Below are 24,165 nucleotides of genomic sequence, written 5' to 3' on the forward strand. Positions count from 1 at the left end.
AAATAACTTTTATTTCGGAAATTATATTGAAACAGTTTGGGTGTAATATTAACTTCCTTACATGACTGGCATTATTTGCTACTGTGGCAATCAGGGATTGGATTCAAATATAGTTAATTGAGGCACTGGCTATCTCAGTGGTTTTTGTCCATTATTGTTTTGTAGTTTTTCTTCTGTATTTCCTTGTTCACCTCTTTTTAAAATTTTTAAATTAAATTTTTATTATATATCTGTATTTTGAGACAGGGTCTCACTGTTGTTCAGGCTGGAGCACAGTGATGCAGTCGTGGCTCATTGTAGCCTTGACCTCCTGGGCTCAAGTGATCCTGCCACCTGAGCCTCCTGAGTAGCTGGTACCACAAGCACATGCCACCACACCTGGCTAATTTTTATTTTTTGTAGAAACAGGATCTCGCGATGTTTCCCAGGCTAGTCTCAAACTCTTGGGCACAGGCAGTCCACCTGCCTTGGTCCCTGAAAGTCCACCTGCCTTGGTCGCTGAAAGTGCTGGCATTACAGGTGTGAGCCATTGCACTCAGTCTCACCTGTCTCTTTATGAGTGCTAATGGTCTAATGGCTGTCTAACATATGATTGCTGTGACCCTTTATTTTTGACTTTGCGTAAGACAGTTTTTTTAACTTTCTTAAGATCAAATATTTGCATTAAACATTTAATGTTTGAACTGCAAATTTAAAAAAATTAAAAATTACCCAATTGTTGTTAATAGGAGAGGAAAAGTATCCTGAGAAATGAATACTGTTTCCAAAGTGTGCTCTTCATTGCAGCAGAGGCAAAGAGTTTCTGTTTCTGTATTTTCAGGGATACGAGCAGCAGTGAAAGTGAACAGAGTTCTGACTCTTCTGATGATGAGTTAATTGGCCCTCCTTTACCCCCTAAAATGGTAGGAAAACCAGTTAATTTTATGGAGGAAGATATCCTCGGTCCTTTACCTCCACCTCTTAATGAAGAAGAAGAAGAAGCAGAGGAAGAAGAAGAGGAAGAGGAGGAAGAGGAAGTAAGTTTTTCAGTGGTAATTTAAGAATTCAGTGGAGTAATATCTTTAAAGTACTGTAGAGATCAGTTCTGCTAAACTGTTTTTCATGAGTAACAGCCAGTTTAAAAACTGAGGAAAGGCCGGGCATGGTGGCTTACACCTGTAATTCCAGTTACTTGGAAGGCTGAGGCAGGAGAATCGCTTGAACCTGGGAGGCAGAGGTTGCAACGAGCCGAGATTGTGCCACTGCACTCCAGCCTGTAGACAGCCAGACTCCGTCTCCAAAAAACAAACAAACAAAAACACCAAAAAAACAAACGAACAACCAAACCGAGGCAAAAGGCCGGGTACAGTGGCTCACACCTGTAATCCCGGCACTTTGGGAGGCCAAGGTGGACGGATCGCTTGAGCTCAGGAATTGAAAACCAGCTTGGGCAACATGGCGAAACTCTGTTTCTACAAAAATGCAAAAATTAGATGGGTGTTATGGTGCGCACCTGTGGTCCCAGCTACCCAAGGAGGCTGAGGTGGGAGGATAATTTGGGCCCGGGAGGCAGAGGTTACAGTGAGGTCGACGGATGGCACTCCAGCCTGGGTGACAGAGTGAGACCCTGTCTCAAACCGCTCCCCCAACCCCCGCAAAAAACCTGAGGAAAATGACTGTGGAGTTTATTACTGACAGCCTGTATTGAAAGAACTTCAGGAGGAAGAAAACAACTAAAAAATAATAAATGGAGAGCAAAAAGCAATGTGTTAAAAAGAAATCAATGGATAAAACATTTTATTAAATCTACGTATGCGGCTGGGTGTGGTGGCTCATGCCTGTAATCCCAGCACTTTGGGAGGCCGAGGCAGGTGGATCGCTTGAACCTGGGAGGCGGAGGTTGCAGTGAGCTGAGATCGCGCCTTTGCACGCCAGCCTAGGCAACAAGAGTGAAACTCCGTTTCAAAAAAAAAAAAAAATCTATGTATGCATTGTCTGCAAATAATAATGATGATGGGTAAATTTGGGAGGATTTAAAAGCAAACTGGATCTAAAATTATTGTCAACAATGAAGTAGAAGATGGGAGAGTGAAATCAGAGTTCATTGATTTGTAGACATGATTTGGGAGGAGGCCAGAGATACTGGTTAACCTTAGATTAGTTTAAGCCAAGTATATAAGTTTACAATTTTAAGAGTAATTGCCCGGCAGGGCATAGTGGCTCACATCTGTAATCCCAGCACTTTGGGAGGCCAAGGTGGGCGGATCACGAGGTCAAGAGATTGAGACCATCCTGGCCAACATGGTGAAACCCCGTCTCTACTAAAAATACAAAAATTAGCCAGGCGTGGTCGTGGTGCGCGCCTGTAGTCGCAGCTACTCGGGAGACTGAAGCAGGAGAATCACTTGAACCCGGGAGACAGAGGTTGCAGTGAGCTGAGATTGTGCCACTGCTCTCCAGCCTGGGTGACAGTGAGATTCGGTCTCAAAAAAAAAAAAAAAAAGGTACAATCTCCAAAATACTAAAAGGAAAGAATGCTAAAGGAAATGGTCCACTTTTGTATTTGACACTTGGGGTAGATTATTTATTTATTTATTTATTTTTGAGACGGAGTCTCACTCTGTCGCCCAGGCTGGAATGCGGTAGCACCATCTCCGCTCACTGCAAGCTCCGCCTCCTGGGTTCACGCCATTCTCCTGCCTCAGCCTCCCGAGTAGCTGAGACTACAGGCACCCGCCACCACACCCAGCTAATTTTTTGTATTTTTAGTAGAGATGAGGTTTCACCGTGTTAGCCAGGATGGTGTTGATCTCCTGACTCGTGATCTGCCTGCCTCGGCCTCCCAAAGTGCTGGGACAGGCGTGAGCCACCGTACCCGGCTGCACTTGGGGTAGATAATTTTTTAACACCTCCCTTCTTTATGTGATGAATTATTTTTAGTAATAATTACGAAATGAAATGAAAAGTAATCAGAAAAGCAACAGCTTTTGTAAATCTGTCAATGACTGTCAAAATCGGTATTCTTTGCGTATTCCTTCTCAGTACATAGTACAGCAAATTTGTCAATTTGTGTCTGTCTGTAGTTGATCAAATAAACCTTCTAATTTCAATTTTGTACATTTTTCTTTCACATGAAACAACAGATCTATAGTATATATACACACACATGCACATGCATTCATGTGTGTGCATATGTAAAATTAAGAAAACAAACAAGAATAAAATAAGAATAAATTTGACAGTTTCATTAAAATTTTTGTTTTACAATAAGTTCCAGAAATTGCAATGTTGATTGTATATTTTTTCTTTTATCAATTCTAGTGGCTTTTAAATATCTCTGTAGGTTGAAATATTTTGGCTGGGCACTGTGGCTCACGCCTGTAATCCCAGTACTTTGGGAGGCTGAGGAGTGCTGAACACTTGAGGTCAGGAGTTCGAGACTAGCCTGGCCAACATGGTGAAACCTTGACTCCACTAAGAAAATACAAAAATAGGCTGGGCGTAGTGGCTCACGCCTGTAATCCCAGCACTTTGGGAGGCCGAGATGGGCGGATCACGAGGTCAGGAGGTCGAGACCATCCTGGCTAACACCGTGAAAACCCATCTTTACTAAAAATACAAAAAATTAGCCAGGCATGGTGGCGGGTGCCTGTAGTCCCAGCTACTCGGGGGGCTGAGGCAGGAGAATGGTGTGAACCTGGGAGGCGGAGCTTGCAGTGAGCTGAGATGGCGCCACTGCACTCCTGTCTGGGTGACAGAGCGAGACTCCGTCTCACAAAAACAAACAAACAAAAATAACAAAAATTAGCCAGGCATGGTGACAAGAGGCGGAGGCAGGGGAATTGCTTGAACCGGCAAGGCCGACTGCAGTGAGCCGAGATTGCACCACTGCACTCTAGCCTGGCAACAGAGCAAGACCCTGTCTCAAAAAAAAAAAATTCTTTTTCGTGAAAGTGTTTTTACAGAAAATTCATTTTATATTTGGTAAAAACTTCTAAATTTTTTTTTCTCTAAAAATCAGAGAAAATGGCTAAATGATGTCAAACATTGCCATTAAATGGTCCATTGCTTTAGAATGCTTTTGGTGAAAACAATTGAGGTATTCAAACATTTACCCTTTTAAATTCTTTTGCCAACCATGTCTTTTGTTTTTTCTTTTGGCATTCATAGAAAACAGAATTGGATTTGCTTAGCATTTTGTTTCTTTGTCTTTATAATCTTGGTTTATTTTGAATCTAGTATTTAAATGCAGAAACGTAGTACAACAGGGATTGGAGATATGAAATTACCCTTGAAATGAGCTTGAATGATTCTGAACCATGAAAAACAGTATGTAGAGACCTGAGTAGGTGAGTGTGTTTGTGCAGCGTGTGGTGTAGATAACTGGGAGTTCTTCAAATTAACTTCGTGTAGAATACAGTGGTTATTTATTTTTATTATTTATTTATTTATTTTTGAGATGGAGTCTCACTCTGTTGCCCAGGCTGGAGTGCAGTGACGTGATCTCAGCTCACTGCAACCTCTGTCTCCCTGGTTCAAGTGATTCTCCTGCCTCAGCTTCCTGAGTAGCTGGGATTACAGGCATCTGCCACCACGCCTGGCTAATTTTTTGTATTTTTAGTAGTGATGGGGTTTCGCCATGTTGACCCAGCTGGTCTTGCATTCCTAACCTCAGGTGATCCACCTGCCTTAGCCTCCTAAAGTGCTGGGATTACAGAAACCTGGCCAGAATACAGTGTTTATTAAAAGATAAGTAATACATATATGTTGATTGAAGTTCACATATATGTTATTAAAACTCAATAGGAACCATAGCAAAAAGAACATTAAGTAGTGTCTAAACTAACATTGTTTATAATTGCCATCACAAGGTGATAATAAAAAGCAGGCTTATCTTTGCTTGATTTTATCATTGTTTTTAAATTCTCTACAGAAAAATGTACTCTTATTGTCTACATTACTTCCACTGATCTGATAGAATTAGTGTCTTTATAAAAAGAGTCACCAGAAAGCGTGCACTAACTCCTCCTCTCCCACGGGAAAGGAAGAATGGCTTTTTGAGGACATAGCAGAAAGTGGTCGTCTACAAGCCAGGAAGAGAGGTCTCACCAGAAACCACATTTGTCCATACTTTGATTACTGACCTCTAGCCTCCAGACCTGTCAGCAATACATTTCTATTGTTTTAAGTCACCCAGTCTGTGGTATTTTGTTTATGGTTGTGTGAGCTAATACAGGTTTGCAAGGCTGACTAATGGCTGATAAACAGAAGGGAAGAAAGAAGCATATTGCAAGCCAGAAAAAAATTGCTATAGCAAAGGCCCAAATGTATATAAGTACAGCTATGGTCATGAAATTGTACCTGATTAGTGCATGGCTAAGTTTTCTTACTAGGAGAAAGTAGAAAGATGAGGAGAATGAGATCAAATCCAGAAAGTATGAATAAATACTTTCTGGCTTTGTAGAGGATTACAGTTTTTGTGTTTTTTTGAGACAGGGTCTCTCTGTCACCCAGGCTGGAGTATAGCGGTGCAATCAAAGCTCACTATATCCTTGACCTCCTGGGCTTAAGTGATCCTCCCACCTCAGCCTCCCTAGTAGCTGGGATTACAGGCATGTGCCTCTACACCTAGCTATTTTTTTTTTTTTAGTAGAGATGAGGTCTTACTACGTTGCCCAGGCTCCTCTCAAACTCGTGGGCTCAAGTGATCCTCCTGTCTTGGCCTCCCAAAGTGCTGGGATTACAGGCTTGAGTCACTGCCCGGCCAAAGATTAATTTTTTTTTTTTTTTTTGAGATGGAGTCTTGCTCTATTGCCCAGGCTGGAGTGCAGTGGTGCAATCTCAGCTCACTGCAACCTCCGCCTCCTGGGTTCAAGCGATTCTCCTGCCTCAGCCTCCTGAGTAGCTGGAATTACAGGCATGTGCCACTGCACCCAGCTAATTTTTTGTATTTTTAGTAGAGACGGAGTTTCACCATGTTGGCCAGGCTGGTCTTGAACTCCTGACCTCAGGTAATCCACCTGCCTTGGCCTCCCAAAGTGCTAGGATTACAGGAGTGAGCCACCTCACCCGGGCCAAATTTTTTATTTTTAAAATTTTTGTAGAGTTGGGGTCTTACCATCTTGCCCATGCTGGTCTCACCTGGGCTCAAGCCATCCTGCCGCCTTGGCTTTCCAAAGTGTTGGTATTACAGATGTGAGTCATTGTGCCTGGCCAAGATTATATTTTTAAAGATTTTTTTTAATCGACAGATTATTTTTAATTGACGTAATTGTACATATTTCTGGGGTAGAGTGTGATCCTCCACACCTGTATACAGAGTGTAATGATCAAATCAGGGTGATCAGCATATCCATTGCCTAAAACATTGATCATCTCTTTGTGTTGGTGATATTCAAAATTCTCACTTTTAGCTCTTTGAAAATATAGAGTAAATAATTGTTAACTATAGTTACTTTACAATGCTGTAGAACACTAGAACTTATTCTTTCTGTCTAGCTGTAATTTTGTATCTGTTAACCAAACTCTCTTTATACCCCTCTTTTTCCTACCCTTTTCACCCTTTCGTTTCTGTTTCTACTATTCTCTCTACTTTTATGAGATCAGTTTATTTAGCTTCATCTGAATGAGAACATGTGGTATTTATCTTTCTGTGCCTGGCTTATTTCACTTAACACAATGTCCTGTAAACTTATGTTTGTTACTGCATGTGACATGATTTTATACTTTCTAAATTTAGCCAGATAGTATTTGTGTGTGTGTGTGTGTATGTGTATTAAATTTTTAAATCCATTCATTTATTGACAGACACATAGGTTGATTCCATATCTTGGTCATTGTGAATAGTGCTGCAGTGAAAAGGGGAGTGCAGGTATCAAAATGTGAATTTCCTTTCCTTTGGATATATACTCATTAGTAGGATTGCTGGATTATGGCAGTTTTAGTTTCTAAAAAATTGATAATATATATATTTTTGGGGTATATATGACAATTTGATAAATTCATAAAATGTGTACAGATTAAAACAGGGTAATTGGGATATCCAGGATATCCATCACCTTAAATATTTGTCTCTTCCTTATGCTAGGAACATTCAAATTATTCTCTTCTTGCTGTTTTAAAATATACAGTAAGATTATTGTTAACTATGGTCACCCTACTGATGTTTTGAATACTAGGTCTTATCTCTCTATCTGACCATATATTGGTACCTGTTAATCAGCCTCTCTTCATCTTTCCCAGTCCCCGAACCTTCCCAGCCTCTAGTCACTAATCTCTCTTGATGAGATCCACTTTTGTAGCTTCTACAGGTAAGAGCATGTAAAATCCATCCTTCCTTCCTTCCTTCCTTCCTTCCTTCCTTCCCTCCCTCCCTCCATTTTTTTTTTTTTTTTTTGGAGTCAGAGTCTTGCTCTGCCACCCAGCCTGGGGTGCACTGGCACGATCTTGACTCACTCCAACGTCTGCCTCCTGGCCTCAAGCCATTCTCGTGCCTCAGCCTCCTGAGTAGCTGGGATTACAGGTGTGCACCACCACGCCTGGCTAATTTTTTGTATTTTTAGTAGAGATGGGGTTTCGCTATGTTGGCCAGGCTGGTCTTGAACTCCTGGCCTCAAGTGATCTGCCTGCTTCTGCCTCCCAAAGTGCTGGGATTACAGGCATGAGCCACTGTGCCCGGTCCCCAGTCAATCTTTCTAACCACTCATGAATTATGTTCATATTTAAACTCCAACAATATTATAAATTCAACACATCTAAGATAAAACTTAGGCTTTTACTTTGTCACACTTGAACTTCTGCTGTAGCCACTTAGCTGGTCTCTTTGCCTCAAGGATCTTCTGTTTTAATCCCCTTTCCCCACTGCAGCAAGATTAAACTATCTGTAACACAAGTCACATTGCAACTAATAGTACTAATTCCCTAAATGAGGGAAAACACCACCACAGCAGGGCAGGACTCCACCTGGCGATTTCTGAATCCGATTTGAGTTTTTTGTTGTTCGTAATCACTATGGCATTTTTGATAGTCTATTTAATAGGAAAGCAACCAATTTCACATAGTGGAGTGGCTAGATATTTTAGCAAATATTGTTGAAATTAATGGGGTAATATTTTTAAAAAGAACCTTTCTTTAACCTAGTGTTAACTTTTTAAAAAAAATTAATTCTTTTTTTTTAAAAGATGGGGTCTTGTTTCAAACAGGCTGGAGTGCAGTGAATTTTTTTGACTCTCATTCAAGTGGTGTAATCATAGCTCACCGCAGCTTCAACCTCTCGGGCTCAAGTGATCCTCTTGCGTCAGCCTCCTGAGTAGCTAGGACTACAGGTGCATACAACCACATCTGGCTACTTTTTATATTTTTTGTAGAGTAGGGTCTTGCTCTCTTGTCCTTGTGGCCTTGAACTCTTGGCTTCAAGTGATCCTTCCACTTCAGCCTACCAAAGTGTTGGGATTACAGATGTGAACCTCTGCACCCAGCTAACCTAGTGTTTCTTAATCTGAATGTAAGAATCAGCTTTGGTGCAATTAAAAAGTATGCATGCTTAGGTCCTGTACTCTGGAGATTGATTCAGTGTAACTGTAGTGGAACTTGGCTTAACTTCTGCAATTTGTATTATTTATAACAAAAGGCTCCACAGGTAATTCTAATGGATTTCTTCCCAGTCTAGTTGTGCTGTTTACTTAATCACAGTTGGGGTCATGGGGTAACTTAGGGTACCTCTGCAGATTATGATCTGTATCGTGTCTCATGGATACCTAGGGATATGGGATATTGCTTATAAAATATTTCTTCTTAAAAAAAGGGAATGAAATTATTGCTTTATTTATGATAGTGAAGCCACTTTAAAGGTTTCACATACCCTTTCATATAGCTCAGAGTTAATATATTTTGATCAGTATTTTATGAAAAAAATTTTTTCTATAATATGTGCATGTTAATGTCTCTGAAGCATTAGTGTTTAATTTCTTTTGAAGATGGCATGGCAGAGGCCATAAGCTCCTGGTTTTTTGAATGTCGTTCATTTTTATATCCTTGTAGTGCCTGAATTAACTATACCTATTAAATCATAATCATAGTCTCAGAAGGGCCATGAACATGTAGATATTCTGGAAACTGAGCCTGTAGCTCTGACAGTTTTTTTTTTTTAAATCAAATTTAATTAATTTATTTTTCAATCCTGTTCCTTCTGTAAGTTATTGTTTTTATTATTGAAACTCTATTATTTAGTATCAGGAGCCTTGAAAATGTTCATTTCCTTTAAACTCAGTAGCCTTTTAAGGATTCTATCCAGAGGAAGTAATGAAAGATTTGGACAAAGCTTTATGCACAAAAATAATTATCACATTAGTACTTACAATTGTGGTTTTCTGAATGTGTTGGGATTACTGCTGGGGGTGTGGTATGGTGGGATGGGGTCCCTCCTATCAGTTTTTGGCCAGGTCAGCTCTATTTTTATGTTAGGCTTCCTCAGAGCTTTCTCTTGATGAAAGAGTTCCAAGTCTGAAAATGTTTGAAAATACCAACGTATGTAAAATATTAGAATAATTAGAAAGAATATAAATACCTAGTAATAGGGAGAAGGACAAGTAAATTGTGTTGTGGTCATGTAGAATGTTATGAAGTCACTAAACATGTTTAATAAGGGTTTTTAGTAGCGCTAGGAAAGGATGTAAAACTGAATAGACAGTATGATTTCAGTAATTTAAGCAATAGACATGTGTGGAACAAAGTACTTCCATTGCTTGCTTCTAGATTGTGGGAATGAGGATAATATTTTTTTTTTGCCTTATACTTTTTTTTTTTTTTTTTTGAGACAGACCCTCACTCTTGTTGCCCAGGCTGGAGTGCAATGGCGCAATTTCGGCTCACTGCAACCTCCGCCTCCCAGGTTCAAGCGATTCTCCTGCCTCAGCCTCCCGAGTAGCTGGGATTACAGGTGTGAGCCGCTGTGCCCGGCCGTGACTCATACTTTTTTATATGTTTCCAGTTTCCACATTGACCATAGCTGTGCCCATAATCAGACACAATTATTGGTGCTGTAAACAGTTAATTGTCCCTCATTATAAAGCAATTATGACCTCAATTCAAAAATCTAGAACAGATTTAAAAAACCCAAAGGAAACAATATTGAACATGAATATAGAATAAGTCTTAAGTACTAATAAATAAGCTTATTTTTATTTTACGTCGTCTCAAAAAGGATTTAATGGACTGGCCGCAGTGGCTCACGCCTGTAATCTCAGCACTTTAGGAGCTTCAGGCAAGAGGATCACTTGAGCCCGGGAGTTCGAGACCATCCTTGCCAATGTAGTGAGACCTCCATCTCCACAAAAAATAAAAAAGCCAAGTGTGGTGGTGTGCACCTGTAATTCCAGCTACTCAGGAGAATGAGGTGGGAGGATCACTTGAGCCTGGGAAGTCAAAGCTGCAGTGAGCCATGGTTGCACCATGTACTCCAGCCTGAGTGACAGAGTGAGACTGTCTCAAAAACAAAAAAGGATTTAATGAAGTGAAATGCATAGATTAGGAAGAAGGAAGGGAAACAGGAAAACAAATGAAGTTAATTAATATAAAACATGAGAAACAGAGTCTTAAATACCTGGCTATGGGTAGGCCAAAAAACCTAGTTGCCATCATTTCTCTCTTTCCCTCATACCTCACATCCAATCTCTAATCCATTAAGTCTTACTAGCTCTGTCTTGAAGGCATATTACCAGATCTCTCCACTTCTCTGTCTCCATTACTACCACTTTAGTCTAATCCTATATCACTTCAGTGTTAGTAGCCACTAAAGTCTCCCAGTTTCCATTCCATTCTTGACTGGACTACTATAGTAGAAAAAGGAGCAAAATATAGATACAGGGATGCAATATAGAATCGTGATTAAGACAGTGAGTTCTGGAGCCAGATGGGGCTCCTTCACTTTAAAGCTGTGTGATTTTGGGCACATTATTTAACCTCTCTGTCTTTCCTCCTCTATAAAATGGGACTGATGAAATTCTCCACTCAGATTGTGTGGATGGACTAAATGAGTGAATGAATGTATAAAGAACCCTTAGAATAGTATCTGGTATTTAAAGTGTTCAGTGTTAACTATTATCATTAAGGTCATTTATTTCAATAGGATAGCGAAAGAGGAATTGAAAAACAAATTTAACATGATTTCTAATAAAAAACTTAAACTAAAAGGAAACTTTCATATCATGTGAAGGAATTCACTCATGCATCATACCAACAGTCAGTGTTGTACATAATTAAGGACCAACAGAGGTAACAATCACATTATTATTTAATATTATCCTAGACATTTTTGCCAATTAAACTAAAATGATCAAGACTGCATTATAAGGAAGAGGTGGGAATATTGGTGTAGTTTATATGACTCTACCTGAAACAAAAGGAACTAACCAAAACTGTTAGATTCATTTAATAATGTTCAGTTTAAAGTGTTAAATGTGAAAGATAACTTTTTCACAACAGGAATAACAACAAATAATTAGGTGTAGTCCAGGAGTTTGAGATTGCAGTGAGCCAGCCATGGTCTTGCCACTGTACTTCAGCCTAGGGACAGAGTGAGACTGTCTCAAAAGTAATAAAGTTAGGGAGAGATGGGCCTGAATATAAAGAATAGTATAAAGCTTTTCAAGACATAACATTTAAGTAAGTCAGGCCGGTGTAGTGCTTACACCTGTAATCCCAGCACCTGGGGAGGTCAAGGGGGGCTGATTACCTGAGCTCAGGAGTTCAGGAACAGCCTGATCAACATGGCGAAACCCCATCTCTACCAAAAATACAAAAAATAATTAGCTGGGTGTAGTGGTGAGCACCTGTGGTCCCAGTTACTCAGGAGGCTAAGGCAGGAGGATCACGTGAGCCTGGGAGGCGGAGGTTGCAATGAGCTAAAATCGTACCACTGTACTCCAGGCTGGGTGACAGTGAGATTCCATCTTAAAAAAAATTGAAATAAGTCAGAACCACTAAATAATTGGTAAATATTTCTCAAATTTTTCCCACAGAGGTTAAATAATTAGTCCAATTTATTTGTCTACTTAAATCTAGCTATTAAGTGACAGAGTTGTTATGCACACGTAGGCTATCTGTGCTTTTTTTTTCCCCCTTTTACGCTTTTTGTCTGTTTTTGTGGAAATGGGGTCTCGCCATGTTGCCTAGGCTGGTTTCAAACTTTTGGCCTTACGAGATCCTCCTGCCTTGGCCTCCCCAAGTGCTAAGATTAAAGGTGCGAGCCACAGGCAGGTGAGCCACCGTGCCCAGCCTAACCATGCTTTTACAGTATGATGCTGCCTCCCATTCTTAGAAGCCTGTGGAATTGAGCGTGGAGCCTGTTTTAAGTGTATATTAGTGTATTATTAATTTGGCTGCCAGTGACAGAAAATGCAAAACAACAGTGGCTGAAACAAGATAGAAGTCTTTTCTCTCCCTCACATTAATGAATCAGGAGTTAAATGGAATAGAACTAGTTTGCAGGTCCAGGATATCTCAGATCTTGTCTGCTTCTGTCTTTTTTTCTACCATCTTTAATATACAGGCTTCAAGTTAGATGCTGTAGCTGTAGCCATTAATTTTGCATTTTTGTCAGCAAGAAGGTAGAGGGACAAGGCCAAGCACAGTGGCTCACACCTGTAATCCCAGCACTTTGGAAGGCTGAGGTGGGTGGATCACTTGAGGTCAGGGGTTCTAGACCAGCCTGGCCAACATAGTGAAACCCCATCTCTAGTAAAAATATAAAAAAATTAGCCAGGTGTCGTGGCACACGCCTGTAATCCCAGCTACTCAGGAGACTGAGGCAGGAGAATCACTTGAACCTGGGAGGTGGAGGTTCCAGTGAGCTGAGATCGCACCACTGCACTCCAGCCTGGGAGACAGAGCGAGATACTTGGCTCAAAAAATTGAAAAAAGAAGGTAGAGGGATAAGGATAAAGAAGCCTCCTCATTTTGAACTTTGTATCTTTGTTTAACTTGAGAAGTATAATAGTTTTTCTTTTTTGGAGGCCAGGAGTCTACCTAAAATTTAATGCTTCCAATACAAAGAATGGATAATAAGGGGCAACTAGCAACTAAGCAGTTAGTATCTATATTCAATATTTGTTGCTTTCAGTTATAGCAATGACAAGTTATTTATTTACTTTGGATTTTTTTGGGTCTTTTTAGCCATTGTGAATGGTTCTTTAATATTATGTGTGTGTGTGTGTGTGTATGTGTATATTATATATAATATATATAGCATGCGTGCTTATTTGATTTTATTTCATACTCGTGAACATTAGCTACCTTTCTCCGAAGGAATAAAAAGTATAAAGTTTATTGATACTAATGCAATCTTTAAACTCTTAAGATTTAGTCAGAGTATTAACAAGCATGAATTTCATTTTTATTATTTTTTTTTAGATGGAATTTCATCTTGTTGCCCAGGCTGGAGTGCAATGGTGTGATCTTGGCTTGCTGCAACCTCCGCCTCCTGGGTTCAAGCGATTCTCCTGCCTGAGCCTCCCGAGTAGCTGGGATTACAGGCACCTGCCACCAAGCCCAGCTAATTTTTGTATTTTTAGTAGAGATGGGGTTTCACCATGTTGGTCAGGCTGGTCTCGAACTCCTGACCTCAGGTGATCCACCTGCCTCGGCCTTCCAAAGTGCTGGGATTTACAGGCGTGAGCCACCGTGCCTGGCCGAATTTCGTTTGAATTCTTTTGTGTCTGGTTCTGCTGTGTAGTTATTCTACTGTTTCTCTTCAGAAATGAGATGTAATCGTTTTGGTTTATTTTATTAAGGGAAGATTCCAAAAAACTAGCCTCAGCTGAGATTTTAGTCAAGCTTGACTGTGTATCTGTCAGGTTTGTTTATACCGAGGATCACTGAAGCACTCATAAGGGAAATGAAGGTATAGAAACTTCCTTTTTCCTTGCTCCCACTAACAAATGTGAGAAACTGGCCTTATTTATTTATTTATTTTTTTGAGATAGAGTTTCGCTCTTGTTGCCCAGGCTGGAGTGCAGTGGTGCGATCTCGGCCCCCTGCAACCTCCGACTCCTGGGTTCAAGTGATTCTCCCGCCTCAGCTTCCCAAGTAACTGGGATTACAGGTATGCGCCAGGATGCCCGGCTAAGTTTTGTATTTTTAGTAGAGGTGGGTTTTCACCATGATGGCCAGGCTGGTCATGAACTCCTGAATATCAGGTGATCCACCCACCTCGGCCTCCCAAAGTGCTGGGATTACAGGCATGAGCCACCACGCCCGGCCAAGAAACTGGCTTTTTTTAAGAGAATGTTTTAGTTATTCACTCTTTCCCATTATTTTTCACAGCTATTATAATTCATTCCTCAGTTTGCAGTGGCTTTATCAGTAATTCAGAATATTTTTTCAAAGACAATGTCAAATCTTTCATCACAATAGGCAAATATATAGAAGACCTGATGCATAAATGTTTCAGACTTCACCAATCCCTATTTTGCCCATTCATTTTCTCTGAGAAAGGGGTCCACTAGTGTTTTTTTTTGTTTGTTTGTTTGTTTTTAAGGGATAGGGTTTTGCTATGATGCACAGGCTGGTCTAAAACTCTTGGGCTCAAGCAGTGCTTCTGCCTAAGCCTCCTGAATAGCTAGGACTGCAGGCGAATGTGAGTCCACCCAGCTTGGAGTTTGTTAGTTTTTTTTTTTTTTTTTTCTTTTTTAGAGACAAGGTCTTCCATGTTGCCAAGGCTGGTCTTGAACTCCTGGGCTCAAGAAATCTGCCTGCCGTGGCCTCCCAAAGTGCTGTGATTATAGTTGTCAGCCACTGTGCCTGGCCTGAGTCTGCTAGTTTTGACTTGAGTACTGATCAAATCTTTAATGCTACTTTCTCATTCCTCCAGTTTCTGCTTGTTAAAATTCTGTGTACCCTTTAGGGACCATTTGAAATATAATTTCCTCTAAGCAACCTCTCCAGATGCTAGCTGCATTTGCTACTTCCCAGGCTTGGTTTCTGGCTTCTTGTTGTTAAATCATTATTTGTGTGCTTGTCCTAACTCCCTTACCTTTCTTTTCCAATCATATATTAAGACCTCAAGTACAGGAACTTTTGTATGAAAAATATGGTAGTTTTTTAAAAGTCCTGTGTCTTCTAATGCAATACCTTATAAATGGTATGTACAGAGTACATATTTGTCAAATGGAATTGAACATTTTTGGTTTTTATAAATGAAAAGCTCGTGACATTCAAATGTGTTTTTTCTTTATGACACATAGCCCTTAGTTTCTGTATGTAAAATGGAAGTAGATATGGAAGTGTGAACAAAGGAAATGTGAGCATAGAACTGTAAATAAACATCTATTTCCATTAAGAACCATTATACATGCCTTGCCCTAACCTTACAATTTAGATACATTATAGTTTAATAACTGTAAGAGCTGCCTCAAGATAGAGATGACTTAGTTAATTAAATTTATAGATTAAAACTTTATTCTTGCTTTATTTTGATAGCTTGTGAACCTACCTGGCAAATGAGTCAGAAAAAGTTGTAGTTTTCTTTCTTTAAAACAGTCACACACAATACTTTCTAAAAAGTGTGATTGTTTTTATTAAGGTGTAACTATTTTTTTTTAATTTTTTTAATTTTTATTTTGTGGAGATAAGATCTTGCTGTGTTGCCCAGGTTGGTCTCAAACTCCTGGCCTCAAGCAACTTTCCAGTCTCGGCCTCCCAAAGTGCTGGATAACAGGTGTGAACCACCATACCTTGCTTTTAAGGTGTTATTTAATATAATAATGTGCACAGATCTTAAAGGTTCAGTTTGGTGAGTTTTGACAGTTGTATATATTATGTGTAACCACCATCCCAAATAAGGTACAGAACATTTCTGTCATCCCTATAGTTCCTTGTGCCCCTCCTAGTTACAATACTGTTTAAAAAGGATTTTTTTTTTTTTTTTAGCCAGCTGCAGTGGCTCACACCTGTAATTCCAGCACTTTGGGAGGCCAGGGTGGGTGGATCAGTTGAGATCATGAGTTCAAGACCAACCTGGCCAACATGGCCAAACCCTGTCTCTACTAAAAATACAAAAATTATCCGGGTGTGTTGGCACGCACCTGTAATTCCAGTTACTCAAGAGGCTGAGACATGAGAATCGCTTGAATCTGGGAGGCGGAGGTTGTAGTGAGCCGATATCATGCCACTGTACTCCTGCCTGGGCTACAGAATGAGACTCCGTCTTGATTTGAAAAAAAAAGATTTTTTGATAGCTCTGGGATTGGAAGCAAAATTACCAGAGTACTTACTAGTAGGTACATTATAAACTACACTGTCCCAACTGTGATTAATTTTTTTGTTTCTTATATGTATTTTACTTCAGTTACTAGTTAGTAGTTGGATTTAGTTTTACTGCTAAAGGCACTATATTAAAAATATTAATTATATTATAATTTCTTTTTGATAAACTTTTTTTACTTATTTTATTCCATTTTGTTTATCTATAATGGTAATAAAATTGTTCTTTCCAGTAGAACTTGAAGGATTATGATTATTTTTCTTAGAACTAAGTAAAAAAAAATTCAAGTGGGAAGGATCAGAGAAAAGAGGTGAAAAATCATCTTTTGGTCGGATGCTGTGGCTCATGTCTGTAATCCCAGCACTTTGGGAGGCCGAGGTGGGCGGATCATCTGAGGTCAGGAGGTCCAGACCAGCTTGGCCAACATGGTGAAACTCTGTCTCTACTAATAATACAAAAATTATCTGGGCGTGGTGGAGCACGCCTGTAATCCCAGCTACTCGGGAAGCTGAGGCAGGAGAATTGCTTGAACCTGGGAGGTGGAGGTTGCAGTGAGCCGAGATCTCGCCGTTGCACTCCAGCCTGGGCGACAAGAATGAGACTCCATCTCAAAACAAAACAAAACAAAAAAAACATCTTTTAACCATTTGTATTACTTGTTCATGATTCTAATTTTTTTTTATTTAGGAATGTAGGAGGTTCTAACTCATAATTAAATGGAAACTTTAGGATTACTGAGGATTTTCATTAGCTTTGCTATCCTGTTTCCCATTACTACAGAAAATAGAAAGTTGGATTTTTATGACTGTAACTAAGGGCTGGATGTAACAGCAACTTTCTAGTTGTGAGCACCTGTTTTCCATGAACTCTGTCTGACTCCCTGGCTGGCACGTTCTGTGGTGGAGAGTCCAAGTTTGGGCCACCACTGTGTTGCTTTGTCTTCTGGTCTGAGGCATCTCATCCCCTTGGCCTTGGTCATTGCCAGCCACCTGTATCAGTCAGTCTCTTTCCCTGATATATGGGGAGAGGCTGAAGAATTCAAAGCAGGAGAAAACTATCTTTTAGTTCTCAGGAGTTGATGTAAGAATAAGATGATTCATGTAGACACACAACATAGGACTCATACTAGGCACTCAGAATTGCTGAGTTTTATCATTGTTTTCATCATCAATACTGATATTTGATCAATGACCAATTTCAATTTAATTGAAGTTGACTTCAATTAAAGAAGAAAAGTTTTAAAAAATTGGTATGAGAAAACTTAACTATTTTAACTTCAAAGTAGAATTAATGTCCTTTAAAACAGAGTAATTTAATTACACCTGCAAGGTTCTGTCAGCAGAGGATGCTAGAAGCTGTATTCCAAAACCCAGTGACTGTGTTCCTTAGGGTTTCCAAACTGCTAATGTGCGAAGGTCTTCATTCTTTAAAATGGGCACTAGGGGGCAATAGAAGCTCTTTGGCAAGCATCCAGTTTTTCCCTTTGCCTGTCTACAGTGGAAGGAAAAAAAAAGAATCTTTTATAAATAATGTCTTTACAGACTGGAACAATTGAGTTTGAGATTGAGATTAGTGTTGGACTAATTGCTTTTTTTTCTCTGAAGAATGCAGAAAAATTCTCTCAAATATATTTAAAATTTTATCTTGAGCTTTTTAGATAAGTAACAGAGATTCCTGACTGGGTGCGGTGGCTCACACCTGTAATCCCAGCACTTTGGGAGGCTGAGGTGGGCAGATCATGAGGTCAGGAGATCGAGACCATCCTGGCGAACATGGTGAATCCTCGTCTCTACTAAAAATACAAAAATTAGCTGGGCATGGTGGCGTGTGCCTGTGATCCCAGCTACTTGAGAGGCTGAGGCAGGAGAATCGTTTGAACCAGGGAGGCGGAGGTTGCAGTGAGCTGAGATCGCACCACTGCACTCCAGCCTGGCGACAGAGCGAGACTCTGTCTCAAAAAAAAAAAAAAAAAAAAATTCCTATGTGGGAATTTTAAGGATAGCTTCCTCATAATTTAATATTGAAGTTTATAAAGTCGAATAAGGTTTATTTCTGTGATCATTAGTCTAATCCAAACTTTTGAAAATATATATCAGATCTTGCTGGGCGCAGTGGCTCACGTCTGTAATTATAGCACTTTGGGAGGCCAAGGCGGATGGATCACCTGAGGTCGGGAGTTCGAGACCAGCCTGACCAACATGGAGAAACCCTGTCTCTACTAAAAATACAAAATTACCCAGGCGTGATAGTGCATGCTTGTAATCCCAGCTATTTGGGAGGCTGAGGCAGGAGAATCGCTTGAACTCAGGAGGCGGAGGTTGCGGTGAGCCTTGATTGTGCATTGCACTCCAGCCTGGGCAACAGGAGCGAAACTCTGTCTCAAAAAAAAAAAAAAAAAAGAAAATATATATCAGATCTTGTCACTTCTCTGCTCCAAACCTCTGGTTTCTTCCTATCACTTCAGGTTCTTTGCCTTGGCCTCTGCAAATCACACTGACTTTATCCCCTTCTACCCCCTGGCTTGCTCACTCCTCTCTAGACACATTGATCTTTCTGGTTTTCTTTGGAGACCCCTATTCTTATTCCCACATGGAAACTTTCTGTTTACTCTTTCTTCCGCATGGAATAATACCCAGAACTTCACATGGCGTCCTTAATTTTGCTTGGATCTGTGCTCAAGTGTTACCTTCTCTGTCCATCTTATATAGGTCCCCCCTGCTCCCCATCCCACCTCTTTTCCTATCACTGCTTTATGGTACTTATCATTATGTGACAGTTTTGTATATTGTCTTTCTTCACATAAGAATGTAAGTTCTGTGAGGACAGTCTTTTTTTTTTTTTAACTGCTGTAGCCTCAGTGGCTTGACAGATACCTAGCACATAGTAGGTACCCAAGAAATATTAGTTGAATGAATGGAATGGCCATCCTTGGCTGTGGGCATGGCTACTTTCTTCCTAAACGTTTCATTCAATCAAAGTTAGCTTCTGATCTGGTCACAATTATTCTTTTTTTTTTTTTTTTGAGATAGTTTCCCTCTGTCACCCAGGCTGGAGTGCAACGGGGTGATATCACTGCAAGCCCCACCTCCCAGGCTGAAGCGATTTTCGTGCCTCAGACCCCTGAGTAACTGAGATTACAGGCATGTGCCACCATGCCTGGCTAATTTTTGTAATTTTAGTAGAGTCAGGGTTTTGCCATCTTGGCCAGGCTGGTCTCAAACGCCTCAAGTGATCTGCCAGCCTTGGCCTCCTAAAGTGCTGGGATTACAGGCATGAGCCACCATGCCTAGCCACATGAAAGTAGAAGCTCAGAAGCTAATACTCCACTTACACATTTCTAGGCTAGTCCTCCACAGTTACGTCAAGTGTGCAGTCTTTTTAAAGCTCCTTTTCCAGGTAAGCTTTTGTATCCTCTCAAGGGTTGTTTCTGCCTCTGAGCAGTGGTTTTTATTTTGCTCAACAAATATTTTGTGCATCTGCTATGTGAATGGACACTGCTAGTATGGATCAAAATGAGGATACTTTGAGGAAGATGGACTAAGTTATGCAGATAATCCAAAGCATACTTTAAGTGCAGTGACAAATATGGGGGTACTTTTTATCTGACTTTGATTATCGTCTCTTTACTTACAAGTTTTTTTTTTTTTTTCTTTTTTTGAGACAGGGTCTTGCTCTGTCACTCAGACTAGAGGGCAGTGGCATGCTCACGACTCTCTGCAGCTTTGATCTTCCAGACTCAAGCAATCCTCCCATCTCAGCCTCCCTAGTAGCTGGAACTACAGGTGGGCACCACCATGCCCGGCTAATTTTTCTGTGTTTTGTAGAAATGGGGTTTCCTCATGTTGCCCAGGCTGGTCTCGAACTCCTGGGCTCAGGTGATCTGCCTGTCTTAGCCTCCCAAAGTGCTAGGATTACAGGTATGAGTCACTGCACCCGGCCACCGCCCCCCCCGACGTGTTTTTTTTTTTAAAGAGACAGCGTATTGCTCTGTTGCCCAGCCTGGAGTGCAGTGGCACGATCATAGCTCACTGTGACCTCAAATTCCTGGGCTTAAGTGATTCTCCTGTCTCAGCCTTCTGAGTAGCTGAGACTGCAGGTGTGCACCACCATGCCGAGCTAATTATTTTATTACTTTATTCTTTGTAGAGGTAGAGTCTTGCTATGTTGCCCAGGCTGGTCTTGAGCTCCTTGGCTCAAGTGATCCTCTTGCCTTGGCCTCGCAAAGTCCTGGGATTATAGACATGAACCACTGTGCCCAACACAAGTTATTTTAATGTCCAGGTATTCAGCATTAAGCTCTGGTAAACATCTGTCAATTTAGTGTATATATAGCAAATTGCAAAACTTGCAGATGTAATATATCTGCGCCATTAAGTATGTGGAAATGATGTTAAAGAAGTTCTCCATTCCACCCAAAGCATTGTAAAGTGAGGAACTGGTTGAACTAGAGCAGTTAGTTCCTGATTGGAAAAGAGAAAATTGACAAGAATGATATATGATTTGAATATCATAGGATTTTGAAAAAATTGAAGAAGTTTCTATAAAATAATACTTGATTCATTCTTTGTGGATTCTAACATTTACTATATTCTGAGATTTGTTATGACTTAAATTTTGAATTATGAATTTTATTTTATTTTATTTTATTCAGGATTAAATAAACCTTGACCTAAAAATTTTAATTTTATTTTAAGATATTTTAGTGTAATCTTTTTATACCCCCTCTTCAGTGAAAATTTGAATCTCCTGTTTTTTTGAGATGAGTCTCGCTCTGTCGCCCAGGCTGGAGTGCAGTGGTGTGATCTCGGCTCACTGCAAGCTCCACCTCCCGGGTTCATGCCATTCTCCTGCCTCAGCCTCCTGAGTAGCTGGGACTACAGGCGCCCGGCACCATGCCTGGCTAATTTTTTCCATTTTTTAGTAGAGACGGGGTTTCACCGTGTTAGCCAGGATGGTAATCTCCTTTTTAATTGACTACTTCTCTTATAATCATGAAAAAAAGTTAGGATGTTCTCCTTTGTATCATTTATCATTTCTTATAGCCATATACCTTCTTCTATATTCACAGAACTCTTATTCAGTTTTCAAAAATCTCTTGGCATATCTAGTACTTTCTAAAAACTTTTTTCCTGTTACCCAAAGGTATTTACTATCATCAGTAATTTTTTTTCTTCTTTTTTTTCCTTTTGAAATGGAGTCTCTTTGTCACTCAGGCTGGAGTGCAGTGGTGTGATCTTGGCTCTGCTCACTGCAACCTCCGCCTTCTGGGTTCAAGCAATTCTCCTGCCTCAGCCTCCTGGGTAGCTGGGATTACAGGCACCTGCCAACTCGCCTGGCTAATATTTGTACTTTTGGTAGAGACGGGGTTTCACCATGTTGGCCAGGCTGATCTCGGACTTCTGGCCTCAAAGGATCTGCCCGCCTTGGCCTCCCAAAGTGCTGGGATTACAGGTGTGAGCCACCATGATGGGCCCAGTAATTTCTGTAAAGTAATGGAATGCTCCTTTTTAAAAATCTTTCACTTTCATTTCTCTTTTCCTATTTTACTTCCTTATGTCTTCCTATATAAGCCCCCACCTCTTTGCTGTTTAACTCATGTTTCATTTTATGTTAAAGCTTTTCTTCTTTTTTTTTTTTGAGACAGAATCTCACTCTGTCTTCCAGGCTGCAGTGCAGTGGTGCAGTCTTGGCTCGCTGCAACTTCCGTCCCCGGGGTTCAAGCGATTCTCCTGCCTCAGCCTCCTGAGTAGCTGGGTTTATAGGCGCCTGCCACCGCGCCCGGCTAATTTTTGTATTTTTAGTAGAGACGGGGTTTCACCATCTTGGCCAGGCTGGTCTTGAACTCCTGACCTCGTGATCCACCTGCCTCAGCCTCCCAAAGTGCTGGGATTACAGGTGTGAGCCACCACGCCCAGCTGCTTTTCTTTTTTTAAGAACTGAATTTAGGCTGGGCATGGTGGCTAACGCCTGTAATCCCAGCACTTTGGGAGGCCAAGGTGGGTGGATCACCTGAAATCAGAAGTTCGAGACCAGCCAGGCCAACATGGTGAAACTCCATCTCTACTAAAAATACAAAAAATTAACCGGGTGCGGTGGCACCTGTAATCCCTGCCACTTGGGAGGCTGAGGCAGGAGAATTGCTTGAACCTGGGAGGTGGAGGTTACAGTGAGCAGCGCCATTGCACTCCAGTCTGGGAGACAGAACGACACTCTGTCTCAAAAACAAAAACTGAATTTAGTGCAATTATATTTTTCACTTTGTTTCTTTCTCTTAGTTTACTATTTATTAAATTTATTTTGGGCTACTTTATTTATTGATCACATTTTTTTTTTGAGATGGGGTCTCACTGTGTTGCCCAGGCCAGTCTTGAATTCAAGTGATCTGCCCCCCTCAGCCTTCCAAAGTGCTGGGATTACAGGTGCGAGCCACTGTGCCTGGCCCATATTTTGTTTTCTACCTTAACAGCTAAAGAAAGTATTCTTGGTCAGCCACAGTGGCTCACATCTCTAATCCCAGTGCTTTGGGAGGCTGAGGTGGGAGGATTACTTGAGGCTGGGAGTTCAAGACCAGCCTGGGCAGCATAGACCCAGTCTCTACAAAATATATTAATAAATAAATAAAAAGAGAAAAAAATAAGTATTCTTAGAAGCAAGAATCAGGTAATTATTTTATGACTCCTCTAAATATTAATGAAGACAGCCAGAGAAACAGACCTATCAATTTGCACTTTAGTAGTATTAACACAGTGTTTGAAAGTAAAATAGTTTCCTTGATCTTTCACCTTTTGTAAACATGTATAAAAGCAGATTTGCCTGTGCCAATCTTGAAAAAGATTTTTTTCTTTTTTCTTTTTTAGACACAGATTCTTGCTCCGTTGCCCAGGCTAGGATATAGTGGTATGATCATAACTCACTGCAACCTCGAACTCCTGGCCTTAAGTGATCTTTCTGCTCTAGCCTCCTGAGCAGCTAGGAACAGAGGTGCATGCCACCGTGCCCAGCTATTTTTTGTAGAGATGGGGTCTTCATATGTTCCTCAAGGCTGTTCCTGAACTCATGGCTTTAAATGATCCTCTCACTTTGGGAGGCTGAGGCGGGTGGATCACATGAGGTCGGGAGTTTGAGACCAGCCTGGCCAACATGGTGAAACCCCGTCTCTACTAAAAATACAAAAAAATTAGCTGAGTGTGCTGGTATGTGCCTGTAGTCCCAGCTACTCTGGAGGCTAAGGCAGGAGAATCACTTGAACCCAGGAGACAGAGGCTGCAGTGAGCCGAGATCACACCACCACTTCAGCCTGGGCAACAGAGTAAGACTCTGTCTCAAAAACAAAAAATAAATAAAAGAATTATGATATGAAATAAGCATATGCACTATAGCACCAACAGTTCAACAGTTAGCAGATCCTTCTTTTGTGCAATTTTCTAAACAATTAAGATGAATTAACTCATACAATCCTCCTACTGCTCCAGTGAAGTGGAGGTACGGTTATCCATCCGCTTCTGAAAGGTGAGGAAACTAGTATTCAGAAGTGCTAAGTTCTCCAAGGCCACGCTGTGGTAAATGGCGGAGTCAGGTTTCAAATTTAGGGAAGCTACTCCAGAATCCATGTGCTTAACCATTATGCCCTACTGCACTACTGGTTGTGACCTGTTCTGCTTCTCAGGGTCATCTCGACTCTCTCCTACATTTGCCTCATGCCCTATCTGTATAAACTGAACAGTCTTTGGTTCTGACTGTTTCATGCATTCCAGAATAGTTTTTCTTCTCTCTGGATGCTGATCAATACTTAGTACACCTCTATTCAGTGGCATTCTATGTAAACTGTGACCCTTGTAAGGTACTTTGTGACAGACCTATCTCTTTCATCAAGGAAGACGTTTTTCATTTTTCAGAATTATTTTTCGCTGTGAAAACAGAGCATTTTC

General features: G+C 40.6%; 1 protein-coding gene across 2 annotated transcripts in view; it reads left to right on the top strand.

Annotated features, from left to right (window-relative positions):
• WDR70 (WD repeat domain 70) overlaps window positions 1-24,165 on the top strand; it is a 365,021-nt gene that overhangs the window by 20,170 nt on the left and 320,686 nt on the right. For both annotated transcript variants that reach the window (XM_054486906.2, XM_054486907.2), the window contains exon 5: window positions 821-1,016. In XM_054486906.2, the coding sequence (XP_054342881.1) occupies window positions 821-1,016 (196 nt within the window). The remainder of the gene's footprint in view (window positions 1-820; window positions 1,017-24,165) is intronic.

Source organism: Pongo pygmaeus, chromosome 4, assembly GCF_028885625.2.
Source record: "Pongo pygmaeus isolate AG05252 chromosome 4, NHGRI_mPonPyg2-v2.0_pri, whole genome shotgun sequence".
In the NCBI taxonomy this organism is placed as follows: Eukaryota; Metazoa; Chordata; class Mammalia; order Primates; family Hominidae; genus Pongo; species Pongo pygmaeus.